Source organism: Melanerpes formicivorus, unplaced genomic scaffold, assembly GCF_026170545.1.
Source record: "Melanerpes formicivorus ecotype bairdi unplaced genomic scaffold, bMelFor1.0.p_v2 SCAF_11, whole genome shotgun sequence".
NCBI lineage: Eukaryota > Metazoa > Chordata > Aves > Piciformes > Picidae > Melanerpes > Melanerpes formicivorus.
Genome location: NW_027142363.1, coordinates 14,629,808 through 14,650,966, shown reverse-complemented (window position 1 = coordinate 14,650,966; position 21,159 = coordinate 14,629,808). Strand labels below are relative to the sequence as shown.

The 21,159-nt window shown below is 41.9% G+C and overlaps 1 protein-coding gene across 1 annotated transcript; it reads right to left on the bottom strand.

The window, feature by feature from the left end:
- Positions 1–1,372: 1,372 nt before the first annotated feature.
- On the bottom strand, positions 1,373–17,382 carry ETS2 (ETS proto-oncogene 2, transcription factor). The gene is made up of 10 exons (XM_068144633.1): positions 17,030–17,382; positions 13,674–13,745; positions 10,576–10,696; positions 8,288–8,407; positions 7,633–7,833; positions 6,715–6,798; positions 5,834–6,076; positions 5,431–5,694; positions 4,255–4,373; positions 1,373–3,316 (listed from the first exon to the last, which is right to left on the bottom strand). Exons 2-10 carry the CDS (start codon positions 13,743–13,745, stop codon positions 3,101–3,103), a joined length of 1,440 nt encoding a protein of 479 aa, XP_068000734.1. The 5' UTR covers positions 17,030–17,382; the 3' UTR covers positions 1,373–3,100.
- Between the last annotated feature and the right edge of the window lie 3,777 nt (positions 17,383–21,159).

The following is a 21,159-nucleotide window of genomic DNA, read 5'->3' as shown; positions in this document are numbered from 1 at the left end:
ACTGCCACAAAATATCCTTTAACAATTGTCTTCTGGGTCACATTGTGCTGCAGCTTGGCCCCCTGTGTTAAACTGACTCAGTACAAGACAACAGTTTTTACTTCTGGAGGACAGACTAGAATGAGTTACTTGTGTTAGGATACTTCCTTGCTTTTGCTATCACAAAATTCCTTATTCTGCTGAGGGATGAAAATAAGCAACTTCCCTTTAGCCTCTAAGTTGAAACGAACACTGATGACACACAGAAGAGGCAAACAAACTTTCAGTCTAAATGAAGAAACAGTTCTGCATTCTTGGAAAAGAGTTTGAAAATGAAACATTTACAGATTGAGAGGATGATTAGCACTTCACAGCCACATCCAAGGAAAATCCCAAACCACCACAAACCCAAACGTATTCAAGCTACAACAAACCACAAATTATTTCCTCCAAAATAAGGTATCTCCCATCACTAGGATCACAGCTCAATAGCAGGTAATAAGTAGCACTACTTTTATAAGGGTGTTACCCATAACCCAGAAAAGATTGTTGATCTGAGGGGTTTTTTTTAACCCCTCTTTGTGCCAAGCTCTGGCTCAGCTCAGGGGATTGCAGTTGTCTATGCCCATGCCCTTACATCCTCTTCATCACTACTGTGAGACCATTCTGTGGCTCAGCACCCACTGAGATGCATCCAGGCCTGCAGCAACAGCTGATTTGAAAAGAGAAAGACTGTGGGAAGCTTCTTTCCCTTCACAGGGATAATAAAAGCAAGGCTGGAGACTAGTGTCTGCAATTGCTCAAAGATCAGGACCCTACTGCAAGATGCACATCTACCTTTTCAGATTCATCCATTCAGAAAAGTACATTCTCAACAAAAACCCAACCCCAAACAACTGCCCCCTCCCAAAAAAAAACCCAACCAAACCAACAAACAAACAACAAAACCCAAACACAAAAATCCCCAAACAAAACCAAACCATCCTTCTGCTCTAAGTTTTAACATGCTGCCAAAACAGCATCATTGTAATGACAGCACCAAGACACAGCTGCAGTTTGGCAGAAAAAAAGATCAAGAAGCCTAGGGAAGCACCACCTTTTTAATAGCTGCATTTTCCACTTTTTAGATGTGCCTGAGAGCAAATGCTTCCCTAGTTCCTGATACTCTGTAGGATGGAAGGATAGGGAAGAGTATGAAGTAGACAATGTGAACAGTCATCTTTCTTTCTACAGGATAGGATCAAGGGCAGTTTAAGCATAAGTGGTCTTAACGTGTTTCTGTTTTCTGTCTTCAGCCATGAGGCCACACACCAATTTACAGCACAGCACAGAACTGCTAGCTTTCTCTCAGAGGCACAGCAGAAAGGCATTAACTTGAATATCTAAACACAGAGCAGTTGCATGCATTTAATTTGGGTCAAGACCATGCATTTGCCTACGCACCCTTGCGAAGTTTTCTCCAGCAAGCTCCTTGCCCTCATCAGTCTGGTCATACTGTTTCAGGGTGTTTTTTTTAAGGGAGATTTTTTTTCCTTTAGTTCTGCAGAGGTTTAGGGTGCTGGCATGGACAAGTGTTGAACAAACACACAACCAGAAAAGGAACTCCTGTGAGTTTCCGCATTAAAAAGCGCACATACTAATTTCATGTTCAAGAGGTTTTAATGAAGACTCATATTTTCAAACCTCTCACAAAGTACAACACATTTAAATGTACATCAAGCTCAGATAAAAAATAAAGCTTTCTTACAAAGTACATTTTTCCAGTGATTTTTTTTTTTTTCTTTTATTGCAGTAAAAATAGCTGCTACATAAATCCCTCCTGATCTCTGAAAAGGAGTCACAGTTATTTCCAAAAATAGACTTCATATTTTAATCATACAGGGTAAACTGCAGGAAGAAGAGACAAGTCAACTGAAAAAATAAGGCTTGTATATAAATTTTTGTTTGTTTTGTTTTTTTAAAGGACATGCATAGAAGTTGAAAAACATACGCCATTTCTAAAGGAAAAAAAACACCAAAAAAAGGTCGTTTTATCCATAGGAATATTTGCATTTTAGGTTACAGAAGAAACCACAAACAGGCCCTTTATGTCCCAGAACATAACATTAGTTTCTTGTAAAAATGCCAAAATGCACAAAGAATTGCCAGCCTCAGCCTTGGCAAGACACTGAGCCAGCTTGCCCTCCCCACCCCCCCACCCCCATTTCCTATCATAGGCATACCATATGCATGCATACTGAGCGCTTACGCTGTCCCTTAGGCCAATTAAATATTTGCAGAAGGTTGTATAGCCTGGACAAACATGGAAGGAAAAAAACCATAAGTGAGAAGTTTACATTCGTCCTATTTGAAAACACACACACACACACAATTAGCTTAATTTACACTATACAGTATCTGTTAAATAGGAACATGACAGAGTTTCAAAAAGAATCACAGCATATATACAGACTGAATATTGAAATGGTATGATTCTCCTTCCCTTCTTTCAAGGGTCTTTTGTGTTGTTTTGTTAAAAGTTTGCTACATCTGGTTGTGGACACAGAGTGTTTGTGTACCTCTGCAGCACACCTCTGGAGTAGGACTACTAACAAAATGTGCTTTAGAACGAAACTAATATCAATTCTCCTTACTGCTCGTGTAAAATAAATTAGTTGGTTTTTAATCTCTTTTAAATAAATGGCATGATAGAAGATGGAAGCAAGGAAGATGGTGTTTTTAAATGTCTGAGCAATAATTCTGCTGCATCACTGGTTCCTCATCCAACCTTTGGTTTTAAAGCCAACCCATTATTATATGGCAGTGTAAATAGCCAAAAACACTTTGTATGGCAGTATGGGCAGTCGAAATGCTGAACTTGAGAGCATTTCCATGTCTTCATGACAGAGCCAGGGTCTGTGCTGACTTCCATGCTGCTCAAGTGCCTGACATGGCAAAACTTGAAGCCACTGATGAAATAAGGCCACTTCCTTCCAGCTCTCCCTGGTTACAAAATCAGATAAGGTCCTTATTTCCCCCAACAGTTGCATCTATCTGAACAGTCAGAAGAATTGACTGCAGACGGTTTCCAGACACAGTCCCAACGCATGATCTTCACCCCTGCAGTATCAGGTGGTCAGGCTCAGTCCTCTGTGTCGGGCTGCACCCCCAGCATTGCATGCAGCTCCTCCGCTGTGTACCCCAGCAGGTTCTGCAGGTCACACACAAAGCGATACACATAGCGTTTCCCTGAAGTCTTGTGGATGATGTTCTTGTCATAATAGTAGCGTAGGCCTCGGCTGAGCTTCTCATAGTTCATTTTTGGCTTGTTTTTCCTTCTTCCCCACCTCCGTGCCACCTGTCAGTCCAACAATGAATTAAAATGCAAAGGGTTTATTCAAGTTTTTCTAGTTGGTGGCTGGTAAACACAGTTATTAAAGCTCTCTCAGAGTATTTTCTATGCTTTGGATGTCTCCAGCTCAGGTAAGAGTTGGTGATTGACCCCACAGCTGAACATGCTCCAAGACCATTACGAACAGCAGCTTCTGGAGAAAGAGGCTGATGGCAAGTATTAGAGAAAAGGAGACCTATTTGTGGTGGATGGGCCAAAACATGCTTAAGGGGATTACGTTTATGGAAGTAGTCTCCTCTCTCAAGCCACCATTTAACCATCAACTTGCTAGTGAGCAGCACTGGACAACTCTTTACATGAAAGCTGAACAATATCAAGGTCCTTGGAGTTAATGATTTCCTTCTTTTATTTTTCCTATTTAAAGTTTCAGTGGACTTGATATCAAGTCTCTTAAAGCAATAACTTCCCTACTGAAGCAGTATCAGAAAGTGAAAATGTATTCTATTTGTTCTTATGACTAAAGCTGCAAGTTCCCAAAACATTTCAGTTGCAGGAACATCGTAATTGTTGTGTATCTAAAAGAATGGTGATTTGCAGAAAGCATTTTCCCCAGGCTTTTGTGCAACCCCAAGCATTGCTGATTCAGTAATATCCAGTAAGCTGACCTACAGAATTACACTGTCAAGAGAACTAACTCTGTAATGCTACCCTTTAAGTTTCAAGCTATACAACACGTTCCTCTAACCACCAGCAAATGCTGATACCCCTGAGTGAGAGGAGGACAGGGGTGAACACCCCACAGCAGTCCTGACTATGCAATAAAGCATTTGCAGATGAAGATTTCAGCAAGTGACTGATCATGTAAACACTTTATATTCAGGACTAGGCCCACAGATGAAAGATCAGAGCCTAAATGTTTTTGTTCTTCATAATTAGCCACATACCTCATCTGGGTCAGCAAGTTTAAACTCCCATCCATCTCCTGTCCAGCTAATGAATGACTGACAGGACTTGTCAGTCAGTAACTCCAGAAGGAATTGCCAGAGCTGTATAGGCCCACTGCCTGTTGAGAGAGAAGGAGCAGGAAGAAACCACAATTAATGCTTCTGCAAGCTTTTACCACAACCAATGTATGTGGCAATGTTCGTATCACAGAGGTCTTGTAATTACTCTGATTTACCTTTATCATTTTTTAATATCAGAAAGGAATCTAAGGTTTTTCTCTACAGCACTAATCTGCTCCTAAGCTCACTAAAATTAGGGTAAGCTTTTTCATGGAAACATAGGCTTTCACACAAGTTATGTCCTTCTTCACATGCATCTTTTAGCTCTCACTCCCACCTCCCATCAGTGCCATTTCAAGCTTGTCCTGCAGCCCTTGGCTTAGCAAATGTTTTGAAGCAAAAAAAACCCCAAACAATCCAAACAATTTCAGTAAGGACTACAGGAGCAAGGTCTTAACAGGCAAGCCAACACCTGTGAAAACTCTCAAGTGTGGGTGATTTTGTCCAAGTTTCCCTCTTTTTCAAAGAGATCAAAAAGTGTTTGTGATTTTTACATGTTCTGTCAGACCTGTCTGTTCTTGTTTTAGAAAGTCCTGTGGGACTTTCATTAGTAACATCTAATAAAAATAAGGACAGGCTGAGGGAGCTGGGCTTGAGCCTGGAGAAGAGAAGGCTTTGGGGAGACCTAATAGCAGCCTTGAGTACTTGAAAGAGCTCTATGACAAGGCTGGAGAGAGACTGTTTACAAAGGCCTGAAGTGATAGGATGAGGGGCAATAGTTTTAAATTGGAGAAGAGCAGTTTTAGATTGGGTGTTAGGGACAAGTTCTTTACCATGAGGGTGTTGGAACATTGCAACAGGCTGCCCAGGGAGGTAGTTGAGGCCCTATCCTTGGAGATATTCAAGATCAGGCTGAACAAATCTCTGAGCAACCTGATTTAATAGAGGATGTCCCTACTCACTGCGGGGGGGCTGGATCCAAACCATAATATGATTCTATGACTTCAGCTGTGAGGCATACCTTCTGATGATACAACTTTATCACCGTGGTAAACATTTATAGAACATATTGGTGTTACATAAGATGAGGAGTAACCATTTTGCTTCACTACTTACCAGTAAAACCAGCCAGAATCGCTGCTGGTATAACTGGTTTCCCTTGCTCTACAGGATCACTTCGTTCTTGAATATAGTCTTTGAAAGACATTGTAGGTTTGCTCAGACACAAGGACTGGCTACAGTCATCTTCAAAACTCTCATAGGATGGCACTCGCTGTAAATCCACCAACGATGACTGGCTGTTCCAGGACTGCAACATTGAATCTGAGCTTTCATAGCTTTCTGCACCACTGTCACTAGATTCATGTTCTCTAAGCTTACCTTTATAAAACAAAAACAAACAAAAGTCTTGTTATTTTATCCCACTCAATCTAGCTTGTGTATTTAAGCTATGCAAAGGAGGAAAAGACATACAGAGTATGGCTTTGGACCCACGGTTAGCATGCAGATGACAACTCACCAGAATTATCTATTAGTAAGTTCAGATTGCTTCTTGGGAAATCTTGATTTACTGCACAGTAGTTCACACCAAGGGCATCTGCTTGGGTTTTAGGGAACAATGAAAACTCTTGCTCTGGATTGAGGAGACTTGGTCCAGTGGAATTCTGACAGACATCAGTGAGGAGACTGGGTTTGGGATAACTGAGGGCTTTAGGATATCCAGGCATTTGCATACCATAGGAGTTCTGATCGACATTAACAGCTGAAGAAAGAAATAAAAGAATTAATTATTCTCCCTGCAGACCCTTAAACAGACTAATACACCAAAACTTTACTACATCTGTGCCACCAAGAAGTAATTTTCCCATGAAAATTTGACTAAGTGATAGATGTTACAGACCTACTGAAAAGGCTACTGAAGTTGACAAGAAGATCTCCAACTAATGGGCTTCAAATCACATTTTGTAAATCTCCCTCTTGAATTTGCAAGCCACAAAGATGTCTATTGTTCCTTGTTCTTCAAGGAAACTACAGACAGCTGCAGAAACTCAAGTTTTGAGTAAGGCACTCATCATCAAGTGCTGTAATAAAGTTGTGCTGGAGATTGACTGTGGTAGAAGGAAAGAATCCGAGGGAGCTAGCACTGCATCCCACACGCTCTCAAGCTCTATGAGGTTTCCGTACTCTCCAAAAAATGCCTGAACATAATGTTTGCTGCTTCCCACTGATGCTAGTTTTGACTCTATTTGCTAGAGGTGAGAGTGCTCATTCTGCTCCATAGAGGTAGGCTTTAGCATACCAAAGCACTGATGTGCTTTTATTTTGTTTTCAAAATGGGATCTGTGACATGCTTACAACAAACTAAGAGATGCACAATGTCAAGCTTCATAAAATACTTACTTAAGGAATTATTATTGACCCAATGAGGAACTGAGGTGAGATGAGAGTTTTCCACATATTGATCCTGTGTCTTCTCTTGGCTTTCTGAGGAGAAGAGAAAAAGAGAAAATTCGGTTTTATCGTTTTAAAGAGCTGACCTATATGCTGCAAAAACCCTCTGACTCTTGAGGATTTTGAGTCCTCATTCACATAGATTTTATAAATGCACTGCACTACATTCTCTCTGTTGAAAAAAATCCACGAAAACTCCCCCTAACCAACTTCCAATAGGCTTGAAAAGCATCATATTTTAACGTAAGACTTTGAAACAATAATTGCAGCCTGTTTTTAAGATCCAAGTCTTTAACATATGCACCTAGTGAATGTTAACATTCCATGCCTAATGGAACTCACAGGACACTGCATGTAGGGTTTTAGCAATACCAGCAGTGTTCACCTAAGACACTTCTAAGTGTCTCTAACTTCTTTACATTCATTCACTGAGTTACCACAAAAGATTACTTTAAAAGGAACAAAGCCCCAAAACTTCAGAAGTGAATAATTTTTATCCAACTCTTGGTTAATTTGCTGTTTATTTTGTTTATGGTTTTTTGGTTTGCTGGTTGTGATGTGTTTTCTCTTTACAAATAGGGTACTACAGTAGCCTTATCCTAATCTCATTTATTTCAATGACTAATCCAAACAAAACCTGACCACAATAGGTACACAGCATGAGCACAGAATGATTGCTGCAACTATCTGCATCTGTGTTTTACATATCAAGGATGTATTAATAGTCCTGATGATTGTATTAACCAAATTTTAAAGTTTGCATTTTCATGTCTAATAAAACCCCTTCATAATGAAACAAGCACTGGAAGAGTACCATTTCTGTTAGAAAAGCCTTAAACCAAAAGCTATTTCTGGCTCTGTAACTACCTTTTATCATCTGTTCCAGGTGTTCCCACAGAATATCACCCACGTAGTCAGGTGCCAGTTCCAGGAAACGCTCCTTGCCCAGGTTGCATAAGTCCTGGCCGCTCATAAGAAACTGATGGAAATTCACATTTGCCAAGCTAAATTCATTGGTAGCCCATGAAAGCCACTGGCAAACTTGCTGCTCCGTCCACAGCCAAGGATCTGCAAGAGGGAAAGCATCCAGCATTTAGAGATAACTCCTGACCTTTGCCAAATAATCTTCATTAGAAAGCAGTGAATGAAAAACAAAAATTGTTTACCCAAGCTACTTAGCTCTGAATTAATTCAGAATGAATGTATTCTTGAATTAAAGAGAAAAGAAAAAAACATACAAAAAAACCAAACCAAGAGTCCTCTATTTATTTCCTGCATTCCTTTGTAATCAGGGATGTCCTCAGCTTACTTGATTCTCTCTTATGCTGCCAAAGCATGAGCTCCCCATGCACCCATTTTTAATACTAGCAAGTCTGGTCTTTCCAAGTCAAGCTGTGCCAAATTCACATAGGATCCATTCTTTTATTTCCTTCTGACATCATTCTTTCTCTTTTGAAAGGGACTCTATTCAGTCTCCTCCTTAGCATTGAAAAAAAAAAGCTTATAAATAGCAAACACTTACTATTTGGGATACCCAGCCGACACTGCTCCTTTGTGAAACCACTGAAAGTATCTTTCAAGGCCTGACTCATCACAGCCTTGCTGCATGGGGTTAACAGAGGCAATTCACAGTTGTTGGACTCTACAAGAAAAGGGGCGGAGGGGAAAAAAAAAAAAGGATACATTCAATTTGAGGCCAGTGAAAGAAATGACAGCATTTTGCTGCACTATTTGAAGAACATGGAAAGGATGCTAGAAACTAGGTATCTTAAAAACAGAAATTAACACCACAGATCCATTTTCACACTAAAAATCTCTGTGCTACTAGCTTGATAAAATTGCATCATGCCATAGTAAACCTTTGCAGCACTCCATTTACCTCATTTATCATAGTGGTTACATAAAGTGCTATGTTGCAGGGCAGCTTTGGTTTTGTTTGTCTTGGGGGTTTTGTTCAAGGAAATGTGAAGCTGCTTATTCCTATTTTATCCCCTATAATTTGACTTCAGACTGGGGGGCCTTATCAATGTCTATAAAGATCTGAGCAGTGGGTGTCAAGATGAAGGTGATAGTCTTTTTGGTGGTGCCCTGTGATATGACAAAAAACACAAGCTAGAACACAGGAGGTTCCACCTCAATACAAGGAGACAATTCTTTATGGTGAGGGTGATGGAGCACTGAAACAAGCTGCCCAGGCAGGTTGTGGAGTCTCCTTCTCTGGAGACTTTCAAAACCTGCCTGGATGTGTTCCTGTGCAGCCTGCCCTAGGTGATCCTGCTTTGGCAGGGGGTTGGACTCAATGATCTCTTCAGGTCCCTTCCAATCCCTAACATTCTGTGAACCTGCAATTCCTTGGAATTCCAGCCTTCTTTTAGTTTAAGAGCTAAGTAACCAATAGTAGGATTGTGAAGAACCAGCTTGTCCTATTTAGCACTCCTTTTCTAGTGAACTGTATTTCAGACCTTCCCGTGGATCCCTCAATCACTTGAGTACATGGTGCAATAGATTATTCCATCATCTGAACGAGACAAGTGTGACTGGTTACCAAGCTGGTAACAGTGCTACAAAATCCAAATGTCAGCACCATCCTATGCTAGTACAAATTACTAATCTTCTTAACTGATTTTTACATTTGCAAGTAGATTCCACTTTGAGGACAAAATTCACTTCCATTCAGCCCTTCCTAATGGGCAATTTTGATCAGAAGATGCCTCATTTTACACTGAAAGAAGAGCTTCTAAGTTGAAGGAAGCCAACCACACTGCCTAGATGTTTCAGATTAGGAAATCTTTTACTGATATTTTGTTTGTGATTGGTGTCATTAAATTAGGAGTAATTTGAAGACAGTCAACTTGCTCCTGCATCCCTGAATATCCAAGATCCTCTGAGAACTCATACACAGGATGAGTGTGAAGGAGCGCTGCATATAACAGTGGCAGGGTATACAAAGGTGATGAACTTGGCAGACTCCAAATCAGTTCATGAAGCTGTGCAGCTCTTCTTATTCTCAGACTACTTTCAGACTCCATTTGACCCAGTAAGGGAAGCTCATTATCAGCCCTTGCTTAACTTATGTTTTTACCACACCCATTCTCAATAACTGCTAAGACTTGCTCTGCTGACCTGAGCAGGTGACTGCTTAGAAACACATTAGAACAAAAGACTGGTGAGTCTCAAGAGATTTGAGAGCTGGTAATTTCTTTCCCCCCCATTCCCTAAGGGGAAACAAATGCAGCATCAAGTAAAATACCTGCATTTTGGACAAAACTTCTTGTTTTCTTAAGGATTTTAGGCCAAGGATTTAAGAACTAGAGTAGGTGTAGTGTGTGCAGGTACTGTCCTATGTGCAATAGAAAAATAATAATAACAAAAAACCCTATAAAGATCCCTAGTCCTGTTTAAGGCATGGAGTACAGCACAGTGGGATTTAACACCAGAACATCAAGAAAGGAGCTTGCAGAATACTTGCATTTTAACCATAGTTGAGATGTTGCACATTTTAATACACTCGTAATCATCTCCTTTCAGATTTTTTAAGGTCTTTTAGTTCTTAGCAATAACTACAAAGGCTTCTTCTAAGAACAGTCAAGTAGGCTACTAAATTCCATCTCCCATTCCTTTTCAGCACAGAGAACAGCAACTATCCACAAAGCAACTCACATGGATAAAATCAAGACTGGGTACTAAACCATTCCTTTTTAGGGAAACACATGCTGCACTTGTAATAACAGTGAAGTCCTGAAATGCTGGTTAGACCCCAGAACTTCCCTTCTGATCTACTGACTGGACTACAGAACAAAGCAAAGTTACCATAAGAAGTAGAATCAAATCCTGTTGGCACTTCTTGAAGCGTTTGGTCTTCATTTAGTGAGAAAAAATATCCAGCAAAGAGAGAGTTTGAGCTATCAAAGGTGTCAAATGCTGGTTGACGCTGCAAAGCAACAGAATAAAACAAAACAGTGTGAGCACTATGCTAGAGCACTGTCGACTTCATTGTTAGGAAGATTTGGAGATCAGGCACAACCACTAGATTGAATCCTCTAACTTGTGTCTTTGAAATATAAACACAATAATAGCATAGCTTCTTGTACAAAACAATTAACAATCAGACCACAGAGCTAGCTGGGGGGCATGTCCTACAAGTTACAGTAAAGTCAAGCAAGAACATTCTTAGCTTTCCTGTAATTGAGGCTTTAAACAATAGAGAATGTGTGTGTTTGTGTGTGTGCATGTATTTATTTCCAGGTATATTTTAAAGAAATCCTTATTTTCTTAACCCTTTAAATTGACTATCCACTTGATGAGTAATTGATGGCAGGGGCAGGATCAGTAAATTATGGGAAAACAACTGCCAGTGCAAAACCTACAGTATATTTATGCAGGTGTTTTTTGTAGTTTTGTTGGGGTTTCTTTGAGGTTTTGTTTTTAAAGGAAAAATTTAACGTGAACCACGTCACTTGAAGCTATGCATCCAGCTTTACAAGAACTGAAGAAAGATGTTACTCCTTTGCTGTGCCTTCCATATTTCTGAGTTACTGCATTGCCAGCTACCACACTTTGCAGTCTTTCATGGGCTCAGATGCTCAGTGAAACACTGAGTTTCATTATTCAGAAAGGGATAAGCAGGAATGATAAAAGGTTGCAGATAAAAGTAGACTCTACTGATACACTGGCAACATTCAGTAAATACTGGTGCATTTTGAAAAAAAATCTAACTTCTTTCAAACTTGACTTCTGCTAGTTCTGTATGCTAGAAATATTAGTACCCTTACCAGATGCCCCAGCCATTTTAGTCTTTGAGTGGCTCAGGAAATGTTAATAGAGGAGGAAATAACTATAAAAACGCCAATAAATAATGCAATTTTCCTGTTAGTCACAAGGAAACTGCATCTGTGATATCTTTAAAAGCACAGACAGATAAAAGTTGCCACTGAGATTTTTAAAAGCACCTGATAGAAGATTGTTCTGGGAAGCTACAGCTCGCTCATGGCAGCTAAAGACAAAGGCAATTTGCAAGTGTTTATTTGCTTTAGGATTCCACTAGTCTGCCAGCTTATGCCAAGGTAAAGGATTTCAATGAAGACAAGGCAAATGTTTTCTAGGGCAGTATTCATTCTAAGGGAGTATGCAATGCAAAAACAACCTGAACTATGTTTCTGGAATAGTAAATGTGTATTAGCATTTCCTCACATTCCCTAACTTTCCTTTTTATGTCACCACAAAGTTTCAACGGCTTGAAGTCCGTTTGCACCAGGTGCCTTTCATATGCCATGTGTCATGTCTCCCCCCCAATCTCCCCAAATTACATTAACCCTATTAAGAAGCAAAGAACCATACTTTTTAATTGTATTTTATAATAAGCTGTATTACATCCTAGCACATGCCTTATGAAAGCATAAACTGCATAGTTTACTAGCAAAGTAAATCCTTTCATGCCTTGGCTAACTGGGTTCAGAAACCTCCTCTAAGCACTGGCTGGCAGAGACAAGTTGCATACATTTGGTTCAGGTACCCCCCACAACTGGAGTCAAAGTCAACCCATGGAAAGGCTCACAGCTGAATGAAACAAGCCAGTAACAATTGCCAAGTCTGCTAGTAAAAGATTCTTTATACATTACTAGATAAAAGCACTGACTCATCGCTAGTACCTAAAAGAAAGGGCAAGTTCTTTCAACACAATCTGGAAACTCCTGCGTTTTGTGTAAATAGCTGACCCTCATCCTGAGTCACTGGAAAAAATGCTGTGGCATGTGAATGAGTAAAATCTATACTGTGCTAGTTTCATATTTCAAGAAAAGAGAGAAAATGAATGCTTAAGCTGGCTCTTGATTTAATAGTAGTAAGAGTAAAGAAACCAATGTAGAGTAAGTTCTGCTTGGTCTGTTCGTTATGCAACCATTTAATTTGTCTTTTCACAATATTTAAGAGTAATTACTACAGAAGAAAATAAAGAGAAATGTGAACACCTACAAAATAGCAAAACACAAGTCTCCATTTTGACCTAAGGATAGATAACAACTACTGTGTAACAGAGCACACAGCTGTTAAACTGGGGATCTTTGCCGGATTTTGTTGTTGTGGCCAGGAAAGCAAGCTAAGCAGTGACCCAAAACAGAAAAGCTAGAATACCAGAGTCTCACTAACTGGTTTGAAGAACAGGGACATTCCTCAAAGCTAACGAGAGCAGAAAGTGTCTTCCTAATTTTTATTTGGCTTACATTAATCAATGATCTGTAAAACATTGATACGGGGATTAAAAAGCAACTTGCATAAATGGAGAGGAAGGAAGCCCCCAAAACCTTGAGTCTGCTTCTCATTTGCACTCAGTTTTTAAGTTCCTCTCAAAACAAGATTGCTAGCAGACACAGCCTACCTACAGATAAAATGTATTTAATAACTGTTTCCTTACAATGTATTTCACTTCCATTTCACACAGTTGCATGTAGTAAGTGAGTAACCACGTTTCTTTCAGACAATGCTCTTGAATGAATCAGACCTAACCAGTCATATCAGAACAGCCTCTGCCAGTTCCATCAAGTTAAAGATATATACCACCCCTGCTGCCAACCCTGTAACCTTTATTTAGACAAAAGATAGATTTGAGCTCAGTTCTTGTCTACCTCTCACTTTCAAACTCTTAGCATTTGAAGCACAGAGGGAGTCTCCTTAGGGAAGAGAGTTGGGGGTATAAGATTTACATTTCCCATTTCAGTTCTGCTTTACACATCTCTACTGTAATCAGTGTAAACACTCTAGAAAACAATTAGAGGTTACAAGCAAGAAATTAAAACCCATATATCTGTGTTCACCTTGGTATGGCTATACAATTCCTGTGCTAGCATTAATAAACGCAGTAGGTGGAAGATGCCCCAGTTGCATTCAGAAGGTGATAGCTCAAAAGTACTCACCTTGAGCATTCCTCTGTACATATTAGACACAGGAGCTACTTGATCCATGTTCCTTAGCCCAAAATCACTCATCTGAAAAAAAAGAGAGGGGTCACATGAAAAACTTTTCTACCAAAGAAGCAAGCATGTTAACAGATGCATTTGCCTGATTCAGTACAGGCTACAGAACAGGGAAAGCTTTCCTTCTTATTGCTCACACCTCGACCACACAGGACAGAATTCCCATCTTGCTTAAGCGGCTTTTTAAGTGGAAGACCTTTTACAGGCACCACTGGTGGTGAAGTTTTAGGGAACAAGTCAACAACAGGACAGTTAACTTCTGATACCCAGTGTGAGAGCTTTTAGTATCTTACTGTTAGTCTGAAAAGCTCACAAAAGTCCTTTGTGCAGCAACTATTGCTTTGAGATATTTTCCAGCTTCTACCCATTATCTTAGATTGAGATTTGTGTTATTTTTGATTACTGTATTGCTGTTCACATGCCATGACTCACTTTGGACTTCGGCTTTCAAAGGAAGGAGGCGAAGTGACGGGGCACTTGACGTGAGACACCTTCACATAAAAGATTCACCCCTTTCACCCTTTCATGAATAACCATTAAAGTCAATACAGCAACCTGCTGTCTTTACTAGGTAAAGCATCTCCAAACCATGTTATCTTGCACATTTTCTAAACATGGGATTAATAAATTTATAGAGCTTTAGAGGGGCTAAATTGTAATTGAAAAGGGCTTATAGTAAAATGTCCTTTTAAAGGGTTGATCAATACATTCATGCTATTGAAGTCAAAGCCACATTGTATTGCTTGTATTACCAGAAACAGGGTTATGTGAGGCCTGTCTAACTTGTTCTTCTATACATCACTTAAAGAAAAGAGTGATAAGATTCTTATCCTTTCACTGACCTATAGGAGAGATCAAACATAGGGAATAAAGCCAGTTTTATGGTCTTGATAAACCTGAACAGTTTAGGTGTTGGTGAACGACACCTTATCAGACCACACTGCAGCAAGTTCTCTGTCAATAATTTCCCACAGCATTGGGTTAAATTCTCTTAAATGCTCCATAGAAACTACCTGAAAACGTGCATTGGTATGTAAATTGTCACACAGGACACTATTAATATTTTGAACAAAATTGTGATCACTTGTACAAACAAGTTCTCTCATTAGACATGTTAACTCAAGGAGCACTCAAAATGCAGCCTTAAACTTAGAAAAAAGATGGCAAATCAGGACCTTAACAAAAAAGGCACAGCTTTTAAAAGGACTACATAAGCAAAGAGAAGAATAAAAACATCCAAAGACAAGGAACCCTTTCATCCCCTTATATAGTTGATCACTTAAAAAACCCCAACCAACCAACCAAGAGTCTTTATTCTGAAAGGCCCACTGCAACTTCATTATTATCAGATAGAGCTTATTGTTGAAATAAATCAACTGACTATAAAAGGAATATTCAACTTACACTTCATTAAAGTTACCCAAAAGTACAATCTAACTGAATGACAGTTTTCACCTCAAATAGTGTGTACAAATATTTGATCTCAATTACACATGTCACTGAGCAGCAAAGACTTTTACACAGCATGAGCCTCACCCAGCAAGCATCCTAATCTTTTCATTAAATTTGCCACAGTTTAAACAACTGTTTATCCTTGCATTCAGCTCAGCTTCTTAAAAAAGCATACAGCAATCTCTAACACCCTTTGAAATCTGCTCTGCTGTCTAGGATAAATAGCTGCAAGCCTTACCAATTGGAAAGCACTTGTGAAAACATTATATATATTTTCAGTAAGTTTAGATCTGATCCCAGGTTAGGGCTACAAATATGATTTCTGTCACTTTCAGGTCCAGTCCTGGTCTCTCTACAAATCCAGTTAGGAATTTCCAAGTTGACCAAAAGGACTGGGATTCTCTCCATCCTGGTTTTTTGTTGGGGTTTTTTCGGTTGGTTTGTTTTCCTTAGAAATATTTAGGGCCCTAGAACAAGACGTTTATACAAAGTCTTCATTACACGGCATTGCTCATTAACCCAAGTCGCTGTTTCTCTATGCTAGGCTGCTCATTGGTTCTGTGGCCTTGCCTGTGCAGCACTACATGGCTTATGAAGAACTAGACATTGAGCTCCAGTCCGGCAACACATGAAGACCTTTAGCATGTTTCGTAGTGCTCCATTTTTATTCCTCCAACCAAATCTCAAGTTGTTTTGAATTTCTATAGCCTCTGCTTGTCATACATCAGATTTCTCTCCATCTGCAGTACAAGTTTCCAGACCTGAGATGCAGACCCCTTATGGAGGTATCACAAGTGAGCTGAAAAGGCAGTAAGACTTTTATGACACAAAGGGTTAAAGCTGGCTTTCAGCTGGACTTACAAAGCTGCTGTTTAAGTTCAGAAAAGACACTACGCACGGCAGGGTGTGACTGGGCCTCACTTCACCTCCTCCACTAACGCCGATGACTGCTACTTGCCAGCTATAATTGGTTTAACTGGCAGGACACCTTCTTCAACACCCCCGCATAGCTGAGTGGGTGAACCAGAACAGGGTCAACAGGATCAGGCACTTATTAACTAATACTGCTGAATTCTGATCAACTTCTTTTCAGCAATAGCCAGGTGCTTGCCCACAGCTGGATTCAGGTCGGAATCACCCACATGGAGAAATAAACCACGCTAGTGTCAGCAAGCTATCTACTGTTTTCTACTGGTTTTGTGTGTGTTTGTTGTTTTGGTTTTTTTTTTACGATTGTTTTAAAATGGCAAAATCAGGCTTCTGATAGAAAATACAATAAAAATCAGTATCAGTAGGTGAAGAGACAACTGCCTGCCTTAGAAGCACTGCTGATCCCCCGTGCAACTGCCGGGCTCCCCAAGCATGGATGAGATAGTTGAGCGCTGGTATGCCTTTTCACACATATGACACACTCGCCCACATGAAAGTTGGCTGGGGAGATCATACAGCCCAACATTTTTTAAGTCCCTTTAAAGTACTAACCGAATCCAGAGCGCGCGCTGGCCCTTAACCCTTGCCTTTCCTCTCGGCGCGCAGCGCCTCACCCAGGCATCCCCGTCCACAGCCGTCCTGGACGCGGCTCTCCAGCCGCCGCGCTTCGCACCACGCCGTCCCCTCCGCCGCACCCTTTAGCCGCGGGGTCAGCCCACTCCCCGGCCCCCGCCTGTGCCTCCCGCCATCGCCCGCGAAGGAGGTCTCCCGGCCGCACCTCCGCCTGCGAGGGGCTGGGGGCCATGCCCGGCTTCCTCGGGCGGCCGCTTAGACCCTTCGGCGGCGGAGCGGCGCAGAACGGGTCGATGCGTGTCGGCAACCCGCCCCCCTTCCTGCCACCGCCCCCGCCTCACCTGGCCCCCGAGTCCGGCCGTCGCCAGCTCCTCTGCGTCCCTTCCCGGTGGCACCGGCACCAACACCACACGGAGTCAAAAAAAAAACAGGCGTTGCTACCCCTCCGGGAGCCAAAATATCCTCGATCTGGCACAGCCGGCCAACAACAGCAGCAGCGACGGCTTGATCCCAGCGGAGAGTACTGGAGGAGGAAGAAGGGGGGGGGGGGGAAGGCGGTTGCCCGGCGGCGTGTGCGTGGGCGCTGCCGGCTGAGCTGCTGCTGCTGCTGCCGCCGGTCCGTGCCGTTCTTTGCCGAGTCGAGCCGAGCTGAATCGCGCCGAGTCGAGCAGCGCCGATCTGTGCTGTGCCACCCGCCCTCTCAGGCGCTCTTCAGCGGGCGGGGGGAGGTGGCAGCGGTGGGGCCCGCCTCCTCGCAAGCCCGGCCCCTTTCTCTGCCGCGGACCTGGCTGGTGTCGTCGTTGTCGTCGTCGTTGCCGTCGCTACGGCGGTGGGGGCAGCGGTGATGGGTCTGCTGGTGCCGGCCGAGTCGCTCCGGGCCCGCGGGAGCTGCCTTACAGCCAGGCCGTTCTCTCGGCGCCGACGCCTCCTCCCTGTCAGGTGCTGCTGGGCTCGGGGGAGAGAGTTTTAGCTCGTTCAGAGATGCAGGTTTCAGACACACACACACGCGAGCGTGGCTGAACAGGAGATAATTCACACTCAACATTTCCGTACTTATTTTTAATTTATATCTGTCCTCTGGATAGAGAAGGTTAGGTCTATTAACCTAAAAAATCCAAGCATCTGGTCTATATATGGTCTATTTTTGTAAGTAAACTATGGCACTTGCTGCTGTGGAAATGCAGCAATCATGTCATGTTGCATCTTCTACAATTATTTTGGGGAGTTCTTAATATAAACTAGATGCAGTGTGAGAGCTGACAGCTTCATCCTGTGAATTGCAGATCTGAGTGCCGCAGTCAGTGAAACAGCTCCTACTCCTCATACTTTGAACAAAAAAATGGTAGCCCTTGGAAAATTGCAAGGAGTTCTATGTCACCAAAATATAACATTCTGTTAAATTTGTTTTGTTGAAGTGAATTCCTCCCCCCCCCCCAAGAAGGTGGAGAAATTTGTTGGGCAGACAGGCAGGAGGCATATGGTTGTGTTTCATACTGTGCTCTGTGCCTGTTGGAGCTCCCCAACTTTCCTTACTCTTGCCACATTACCTACAACTTAGTTCTTTTGTGTGATGCACCCAACGGGGAGTATCCATGCAAGCTTCCCAACTCCCTGGCCTGGTTGTGTGTTGTAGCTTTATCCTGGTGATGCCTCGGTGTGAGACCTGTTGTGAGAGCTGTTTGAATGCTGGCTGTCACATTGCACTCTCTGGCCAGAGAGAGGCTGGGATGTTTTAAGTGCCCAGGGTACCTGCCTGGCAGCCTGTGTCTTGAGTGCCCACCTTACAGGTTACAGATGCAGTCCTTGGCAGTGGTAAATCACCAAGCTTTAAGAAGAAAAGCTTGGAGTCAGTTTCTTGTTGCTTCCACACTTGACTTCTCTAGATTTTAGTGAACACTGGGGACCTAAGCTGCACTTTAAAAGCTGTATTTTAAGCTTGCTATTACACCTCTCTTTATTTAAACTAACCCCCACTTCAAATTAACACTTGTGTCATATGGTTGTAACTTCTTGTAATAGGAGCTCAGTAACTGCTACTTCTCAGTTCCTCACCAGATTTCAACTGACCCTTTACCACATGCCTAAACTGTGATTGGTTTAGCCATTAAAAAAGCCACAATTTCTTTGGCTGCTGGTGATGCAGTTGTCAGGACTCCGTCCTTTTATACTTTCCAGCTATTTCTGGCTGCAGCAAAACCTGGACCGTACAACTTGTTACTCGAGAGAAAGATTCTCTAGTATTCCTTTCAAACTGTTCGGAAAACTTTCTCCTTAGGAAAGTGGGATGTATTGCATTCCTTAGGGTCAAATGTTACCAAGCAAATCGTGACGAGCTGCTTTCAGAGACTGACAGGAGTGTCTTGATTATGCCAGTGACATTTCTTACTTCAGGAGAGTCCTGATCTAGTAAGGCAACATCTGCTATAATCCTAAGGGAAACCATTAAAAACTGTATGTCAGCTGCACAGCAATTTTAATTATAACACTGACAAAAACAATTATGCCACCCTTTATGTAGGGGAAACATCTGTCAAAAAGATAAGATGAAAGGCTGCGAGTTATTTATTTCTTGCTAAATTACTGCGCTGGGATCTGGAGGAAAATTATTAACCTGGCCATATTTTGGTCTGTTAAAATTTCTTCTATTTAAAGTAATTCCTGTTACATGAGATTACTTAGTTTTATTGAATAGTACTTACTGTTAGCATACAAACACGCTATTGCTCCATTAGAAGTAGTACATTCTTAGTGAGCTGGAGCACATGATATATGAGGAGGGGCTGAGAGACCTGGGTTTCATTAGTTTGGAGAAGAGCAGGCTAGTGGGGAATCTCATTGCTATTTTCAACTACTAGATGGGAACCGATAGCCAAGAAAGAACCAGACTCATCCAGAGATGTACAGTTGCAGCAGGGGAAATGCCAGATGGATATTTGGAAATGAATGTTCCTAGTGTGAGGAAAAGCTTAGTGTGTGGAAAGTCTCTGAGCTCGACTGGCCAAAGCTCCAAGCAACCCTGGCAGAAGGTTGGAACGGAGACCTGCGATGTTCCTCTCCAGCCTTAGTCTGCAATTCTGTGATCCCTCTGCAATGCTTATTTTAAAAATGTAAATCTTCATGCTAGAGAGTCAAATAAAAAATGTTTCATTTAATTTTGATTCTGTGGTGGACATGTTCATTTCATTCTGTTTCAGGAATTGTCCATCCTCCTGACAGTTTCTTTAGCTGTTACCTGCGGCTTTATGCCTTTGTGTGTTGGTGTACTCTCCACTATGGAGAGGGGAAGGGGAGTTCAATATAAACTTAAGAATAATTATGGTGTCAGCACCATGCTGCCAACTTCTGAGGTTTTGTTGTTGTTGTTGCAGACCTACTGATGGTTTCTTTTTTTGCAGAAATAGGGGAGAACTAGCTGTTGTACTCAAGAGTGAAGTGACTAGGAAGGGAAAAGGAAAGAAAAGGGATAAAGACTAAAGAATGAATTGCTGTGAAGTCATTGTACTGGGATTCTGTGGTGGTCCAGATGGGTAGGATTTTTTCTTTTTTTCAGTCTTTTTTGCTCATAAATTTCTTGTCTGAAAGTGGTCTCCCTGCAAATGAGTGCTAAGGAATTGTTTCTGGCTTTTTATTTTCCTTTCTCTGCAATGGTATCTCAGAAATGCTGATGAGTTACCTTCTCATAGTGAACCAGTGTACATTTGCAGCCCAGAAAGCCAACTGTATCCTCTGTTTCATCAAGAGAAGTGTGGCCAGCAGGTCAAGAGAGGTGGTTCCCCCCCTCTACACCTCTCTTGTGAGACCTCACCTGGAGTACTGTGCCCAGTTCTGGAGCCCTATTACAGGAAAGATATAGACATACTGGAACATGTCCAGAAAAGGGTCATGAGGAAGCACCTCTCCTGTGAGGACAGGCTGAGAGAGTTGGGGTTCAGTTTGGAGAAGAGAAAGCTCTGAGGAGACCTTATTGTGGCCTTCCAGTATCTGGAAGGGGCCTACACGAAAGAGAGTGAGGGACTTTTTAGGCTGTCAGGTAGTGATAGGACTAGGGGGGTAGGGTAGATTTAGATTAGACTTTAGGAAGAGGTTCTTCACCATAAGGCTGGTGAGACACTGGAACAGCTTACCCAAGGAGGTTGTGGGAGCCCCATCCCTGGAGATTTTAAAGGCCAGGCTGGATGTGGCTCTGAGCAACCTATTTAGTGGAAAGTCTCCCTGCTCATGGCAGAGGGTTTGGAACTAGATGATCCTTGAGGTCCCTTCCAACCCTGACAATTCTGTGAATTAAGGTAAAGGAACTTCTTAGATTTTTGTAAAGTAGGTATGTGATCTTTTGTGCTGAAAGCAATGGATGGTTGTCTGAGGGGAAAGTTTGGCCCTTTATTTCTGACCTGAGCAGCTGCAATGCTGATTTCCGAGTTCATTGGCAAACACAGGAAGAAGGAGAGGAGCAGCAGCTGATGGCCAGGGTGTC

What these genes read in the sequence shown, in the direction of transcription:
- ETS2 (XM_068144633.1), bottom strand. Translation starts at nt 13,745, where the DNA reads ATGAGTGATTTTGGGCTAAGGAACATGGATCAAGTAGCTCCTGTGTCT. An exon ending in GATTCTGGCTGGTTTTACTG is followed by an intron (nt 4,374 to 5,430) that starts GTAAGTAGTGAA and finishes CTCTCTCAACAG; the next exon opens with GCAGTGGGCCTATACAGCTC. An exon ending in AACTTGCTGACCCAGATGAG is followed by an intron (nt 3,317 to 4,254) that starts GTATGTGGCTAA and finishes TTGGACTGACAG; the next exon opens with GTGGCACGGAGGTGGGGAAG.